This window comes from Carlito syrichta, unplaced genomic scaffold (assembly GCF_000164805.1).
Source record: "Carlito syrichta isolate Samal-C Ts95f unplaced genomic scaffold, Tarsius_syrichta-2.0.1 Scaffold302608, whole genome shotgun sequence".
In the NCBI taxonomy this organism is placed as follows: domain Eukaryota; kingdom Metazoa; phylum Chordata; class Mammalia; order Primates; family Tarsiidae; genus Carlito; species Carlito syrichta.
The window spans coordinates 629,177-636,030 of record NW_007246704.1 but is presented as its reverse complement, the minus strand read 5'-3'; the positions used below and the strand labels follow the sequence as shown (position 1 = coordinate 636,030).

Here is a 6,854-nt window from a genome sequence, read left to right as displayed (position 1 = left end):
GGCCCCGTCCCGGAGGCGTCCCGGGACGGGCCCCCTCTTGGGTTCCGCCCTCGGCGGAACAGCCGGCCCGCCCGCTCAGAGCGCTGTGCCTTCCCTCCGCTATTTCCTCTAAGTTGCCAGGGCAGGACTCCCCGGCTCCACTTTACAGGTGGGGAAACTGAGGTCGCGAGAGGCGACTTGAGCAAGCGTCTACAAAGCGTCTGCTGCCCTGCCCTTTCCCGGTCTTCCCACGACCTGCCTTCTGCAGAAGGGGTTCGTTTATGAGCCGCCCTCCGTCCCCCTAAAGGCCCTCTAGTTTTCTGAGAGTCCAAGAGAAGCCCCACCACACCTCGGGCCAGTGTGCTCGCAGCCCACTCAAGCGCCCCAAAGCCCCCGGGTGTGTCCTCTCGGATCTCCTCGTCCGCGCCCGTGGGTGCCCGCTCTGGCCGGGGCGCTCTGCCAGACTCCGCGGCCCGGAAGGGGGTAACCGCTGGGTCTTTGATCTTCCTTGGTTTCCGCTCCCCGCTGCAGTTCGCTAGACCCAAGGGCTTGTTTGTTTTGTCTGGGGAGGTCTCTGCGGAGTGGAGGGCGACATCAAGGAGTCCCACCCCACCTTTGTGGTTCTGAGAGAATGCCTGCTGGGGCCCTGCGTTCGGCTCGTCCTAGCACCGACTGAGCAGCTCAGGCGTGGGAAAACCCGCGAACTCGGAATGTCCAGCCCTTTGGAGGACATTCCCTGTGTAAGCCTCAGTTTTGCGATCTGTAAAATGGAGGCTCAACAGCACTGTCCAATAGAAATATAATGTGGGTCATGTTTTTATTTTCTAGTAGCCATATTTTAAAAGGAAAAAGACATAAGTGAAATTAATATTAATAATACTTTCTAAAAAAATAATAATAATACATTCTATTTAACAATACAGTCAGCCTTCCATTATACATGCCTGTCTCATTGGCAGCTTCCACTGCCCACCGACTGAAGATCCAAAAACAATAATAAATCATAACAATACAGTGTAAAAAATATAAATTTTTTTCATTTTTTTTTCTTTTTTAGGTGGAGTCTCACTCTGTTGCCCAGGCTGGAGTGCAGTGGCACGATCATGGCTCAGGCTGCCTCGACCTCCCAAGCTCAGGTGATCCTCCCAGCCTCCCAAGTAGCTTAGACAACAGGTGTGCACTACCACGTCTGGTTTTTTTTTTTTTTTTTTTGTAGATAGGAGATCCAGCTATGTTGTCCTGGCTGGTCTCAAACTCCTGGGCTCAAACAATCCCGCCGTCTCCGCCCAAAGTGCTGGGATTACAGGTGTGAGCTACTGCGCCCAGCCCACAAATGTTTAAATCACAGTGTAGCAAATATTTAGATAGCATTTGTATTGTATTGGGTATTATAAATAATCTAGAGATGATTTAAAATGCACAGGAGGATGGGTGTGTGTTATATGCAAATATGACAGGACATTTTATAGAAGGAACTTGGTATCTGGGAATTTTGGTATCAGGAACCTAGAACCAATCCCCACAGATACTGAGGAAACACTGTATCTCCAAACATTATAATTTTCCCATCTCTAAAATATTTTACATGCTTTGTTTTGTACTAAGTCTTTAAAATTTAGTGTGTATTTCACACTCAAAACACACCTCAACCCAGACTAGCCATACTGCGAGCGATCGTCAGCCTGTGGCTGGAGGCTTGTCACTGGACAGCACAGCTCAGGTGCATCTGGTGTCCCAAAAGGACACTGGAAATTCATGGCCCGCAGAGTCACAAATATCTTCATCTGACGGTCCGTTGCTTTCATCCTCCAAGCTTCCTTTTCTCCACGCCCATTTTGGTGGAAGTGAATGCTAATCTTATAAGCAGGTACATGAATGCTGTTGGCAGGGAGGTTTCATTTAAGGAATGCTGGAATCACACACACACAAATTACGGTTGTAATTTTTATGTTGCAATTCTTTATTTAGTGCCTACTATGTGCTGGTCCTTGTCCTGTGTCATGGATAGCCCTCACAACCACTCTCTGATGCATACGCTTGCTTGTTCTAGAAAGGAGGCAAACAACTAGACTCATCGAGGTGAAGTCACCTGCCCAAAGTCACACAGCTGGTCAGTGACCCAATCAGCAACTGAACCGGAATCCATTGGTTCTGTGGCCCATGCTTGTTTCACTCCATAAAGTTGCCCCAACACAGTCCAAAACTAACATCCCACCATTAGAGAGAGTCCCCCCCATGTGGAACAAATATCAAGTGCCAGCAATGTGACAAGCATTGTTTTTGACGCTTAAGATACATCAGTGAACAAAATAGACAACTGCCCATCACATATTCCCGCTCTCCCGGAGGGAAGACAGGCAAGAGGCAATGAACGTAATGAATGGGTAAATAGTGTGGAGCTTAGAAGGCTGCACCCGCTACGGCAGGCAATGCTTTTCCCTTTCCATCCCATCAGGAGCTGTGTTGCCCCCCAGGGGACATTTGACAATGTCTGGAGGCCTCTAGGTGGTGGCCAGGGTTGCTCCTGCAATGCACAGGACAGCCCCCCACACCAAAGAATCAACCGGCCCCAAATGTGGCAGAGTGAGCACCCTTGAGCTGTGGGAAATGGAGTGGAGCCTGTAGCGAATCAGGAGCAGGAGAGAGGCCAAGGCTTGAGTCTCTGAGTCGGAGTGGGAACCTTCCTTCAGACCCCTCCAAAGGCAATGGAATTCGCTTGGGCTTGCAGTGTGTCTCTTTCGCCCCCACCCCCGCTGGTGCCAGGGTGCCTCAAAATCAAAGAAAAACTCTGAGTGTTCTTTCTCACAGTGCTCAGAAAGTTGGTTACTTTCTTAAACCGGTCATGGCTTTCTTCTTTCCTGAGAAAAAAGTATCCCCTCTTCCCCTTGGGAATTTCTTTTTACAGTTCAAAAAGAGATAAAAGCAAGAACTAAAACTGCAGTTAGCAGTCTGAATCTTGGGGGGGAGCAAATCCCAAATGTCCAGCGCAGACACAAAGGCCCCTCCGGCTGCCCAGCCCGGCAGGGGCCCGGGACTCTGTTGCTTGGAATCAAGACCCGCCCCGCCCCCCCAACTGGGCCTTGGGCTAGAACCAACATGTGGGCCTTGTGGAGAAATGTTAGCCTATCAGAGTTGGGGAGGGACTCCCCGGGGGCCACCAGCGCACTGTCCACCTGGGGCAGCCATTTGGCCTCCGAGGGCCTCCCACCCCACGACTCACTGCCTTTGTATGTGTTTTAATAATTTATCTGGCCCATTTCTTGGGCTGTGTACTTACAGTGACACATCTTTTTCTTTGAAGATTTCCCATCCTTTGGGGGAGGAGAATGGGAAAGGAAGGCAAGGAAGAGATAAGAGGGAGAGATTATAACAGAAACGGGTTTCATGGGGCTTGAGATTTAGCAAGGCTGGTTTAGGTGAAATCTGTCAGACAGAGCTGGGAGATTTTTTAAAAAATCACCCTAGTTGACTGCCCCCACACTCGTCCCCAATTTAAGCCATGTGATCTGGCCCCCTTCAAACACCACTTCCTAGAGGAAGCCCTCCTTGACCTTCTAACCGGAAGAGCTCTTCTCTGCTCTAAATAGCCAAAATGTCCCTTCTCCCTCCCCACCTTCTCTTCTTGCTTGATGAGGACAAGTTTCCCTCCTGGAGACTTGGGACTCATCTGACCTGCACCTCTGGGTGCAGCTCCCAACCCAGCACCTCCATCATCAGTGCTGCCACACCTGCTTGGGAAGGAAGGGAAACCACTCTGCCCCTTCTCAGCCCTGGGGGTGCTGTGGCCAGCAAGGAGGTGGGGCACTGCCAGGAGGATGACCTGGGATATGCTGAGAATGAAGGCGGGTTCCCAGTCTCTGCTGGGTCCTTGGGGGTACCCGGAGTTGCTTTCTCTCATCGTTTTGGGTGGGCTTTGCCACTGCTTAGGGGCCTGGAAGCCTGGTTTGGGGATGGAGGGGCGTGTTAGACTGCACTGCAGGAGAAAGTGTCAGGAATTCTGGAGGGAAGGGAAGAATCTCCAGGGAGACAGCTTGAGAAGTGAAGGCCACCTCCAGGGTGGGAGGAGGAATGTGAGCGCCACCATGCATGGGCAGCTGCCACCTGGCCAGCTCTGTGCTGTAATCTCCTCCCTCTGAGAGATCCTGATACAACCCTGGGTTAGTGGCCCAGGACAGAAAGAAGGGCTGGAAAAGACAGCCCCACACAGGCGGAGCACCTGGCCAGGGCAGTCTTCAGGGTGGAGCAGTGCAGGAGACAGGGTGGGAATTAGGGAGGCCAGCAGGAGGCACCTGGCCTTGACAATGAGGCAGGGGGAGCCTGGCCTCCCCCAGAACATGGGACAGGCCCCCGAGCCACTATTTGGGCACTAACAGAAGGTGATCCCAGAAGAGTGCTGCCTGAGCCCCTACAGATGCTGGTTGAACGGAATTTTTGTGCAGACAGTTCCTCCTGGGTCTGGAGTGCTTTGGCGAGTTCAGAGAACAGGCTTCCCTGTGAGGCTGGAAGAGGGAGAAAGCCAGTCCAGCCTCTCATCTCCCCCTCAGGGAACCCTGCTCTCCTCCCAGCCCCGCTGCCTCTCTGCTCTTCTGTGGACTTGACTGAGAAGCCCTCCAGTCACAGTACCAGTCTTTGACTATTTTCAAACTCCATTTACAAAAGACAGAAAGAAGCTGCTGTCTTTTTAAACCTTTGTGTTTCAGTTATGTGCAGCCTAGGCCTGACCACCATACAGTCTCCCTAGAAGGAGGGGTTGGGCAGAGCGACATTTCCCACAATTGGATCCCTGGACACTGGTTTTGTGAGATGCTATTATTATATGAAAGAAAGACTCCCATGAGAAACTGGGCAGCCCTTGCTTAGCCAAAGGGAGGCATTCTTTTTCTGCAGGACTTCTCAGAGCCTTCGTTGAGTGGCCAAGCTTTTTGATTCTCTAAGAGAAGGGAATTGTAAGCAGAATTTCTTAGACTCACCAACCAGGAACACTTCTTGGAAAGTTCTAGTGAAGACAAGTGTTCATAGAACATGCTTTGGGATATGCTGGAGGAGATAACTTCTAAGGTTTCTTCTGATCTGAGAGTCTAAGAACCAACCCCAGAGGCCTGGACCAGGAGCTCAGTGAGGACAGAGCCAGTGTGGAAAGGCTCCTCAAAGGCAAACGAACACATATGTCTATGGTGAACATGTTTTAGGACATATTTATCCACTTTCAGGGGGCCTATGTCAGAGGCTCCTTGGTGGTGCAGGGACTTCTTCAGGCCACAGCTCGAGGAGTAAGGAAAGGGCGGTCACTGCAGCAAAGCTTATGGGTAATGTCCCTTTTCTTATGGCTTAGTGTCCTTCTCATACTCTTTCCCTTGCGCGAAGCACAGCTACAGGGTGGCCCCTGCCGCCATGTTGGTAAAGCTAAGGTCCTTGCTGAGGCCTATAAGGGTCTGTCCCTCCTTGGCCGCAGCTGATCAGAGACGCCTGGCCCATAAGCCCTATCAATCAGGTTCTCGTCACAGAGTGTGAAGAGGCCCAGGGCCTGGAGTACACTTCACTTTAGAGACTCCAGATCTCTAAAGCTGAAGGCTCCATAGTCTGGAGGCTCGACAGCTGCTCAGGCTCCCCACAGGCTGATGGACAAGCAAAAAGAAGCAAGAGGAGCGGCCGTAAGAGGGAAGTGGAGACAGGTGACCACACGGAGAGAGATGCCCGAGCAGATTGGTCCCTGACACTGCCTGCACATTCTGCCCTAGAGTTCCTGAAGGACCTAGTCCCCGTCTTGGGCTGGGGTCAGGTTCCCTAGAGAAGCCTCCTCAGAACTTAATGTGCACGTGAGTCTGCGGGGCTCTTGTTAGCATGCGGTGTGAGTACAGCCTGGGAATCTTCATTTCTTCCCAGCTCCCCATGGAGGCTGGTGTTACTGGTGCGCAGACCACACATGCTCTGAGGCTTCAGAAAGCTGAGCCTTCTTGGTGGCTACTCAAGTGTAGCCTGTTGCCTCCACAGAGTAAGTAGCGGCACCGGGGAGGGGAGGGAACAGCAGAAGGCAGGGAGGAGGTGACCACGACATAAAGACGCTTCTCTTTTATTCATCATGTCATGCGACAAAGAGTGTTGGAACCTGATTTATGCCAGATTCTTGGGTTCTCAGAACAGACAAAACTCCCGTCCTCATGAGGCTCACATTCTAGTGGGGAAGACAGACAATAAATAAATCAGTTAGTGAAATACAGGATGTGCCTTTGGGGAGAATCGAGTGGGACAAAGGAAGAAGAAATATCGGGGCAGGAGGTTACAGTTTTGGATAGACAGAGGGGGCAGCCTCCGATAAGGACTTGAAAATGAGGAAGAAACCAGGGGAGGTTGAGGAAAGCGGGACCGGGCAGAGGAATAGCAAGTGTCAAGGCCCTGAGGTGGAGACATGCTGCAGATATTTGGGGAACAGCAAAGAGGCCACTGACTGTAGAGCAGAGAGAGCCAGGTTTTAGAAGTAGGGGGTGATGAGGTTGGAGGTGACAGGGCCAGAATGTGAGGCCCCTGCAGGCCTCAGCAAGAACCTCGGCTCTACTCAAGGGAGATGGGAGCCATTTGAGAACCTAGAGTGACTGGGCTGCTGTGTTGAGAAATGCGGGTGGGGGTGTGACGGGGAGACGACAGTGGAGGCAACAAAGAAATTGGATGCTGAGAGTGCTGGGAGGTGAGAGGTGACAGCATTAGCTCACGTACTGGACTTGGGGTGGAAGAGTGAGAGACTAGCTAGGGGAGACCCCAAGGTCTGGGCCTGCATGCCTGCAAGGAGGGCTGAGGAAGCCACTGGGAGCTGGTCTGCACAGAAGAGAGCCTACAGCTCCGCTGTGCTCGTACACCTCCGGAGGCCTGCTGAGTGTCTG

The 6,854-nt window shown here is 51.9% G+C and overlaps 1 protein-coding gene across 1 annotated transcript in view; it reads right to left on the bottom strand.

Annotated features, from left to right (window-relative positions):
- The window catches only part of NKD1 (naked cuticle homolog 1), an 81,126-nt gene extending 79,342 nt beyond the window's left edge, over nt 1-1,784 (bottom strand). Inside the window, exons 1-2 of the mRNA XM_021711808.1 lie at nt 1,683-1,784; nt 329-641 (exon numbers count right to left, since the gene is read on the bottom strand). Of these exons, the coding sequence (XP_021567483.1) occupies nt 329-641; nt 1,683-1,784 (415 nt within the window). The remainder of the gene's footprint in view (nt 1-328; nt 642-1,682) is intronic.
- Nucleotides 1,785-6,854: the final 5,070 nt, after the last annotated feature.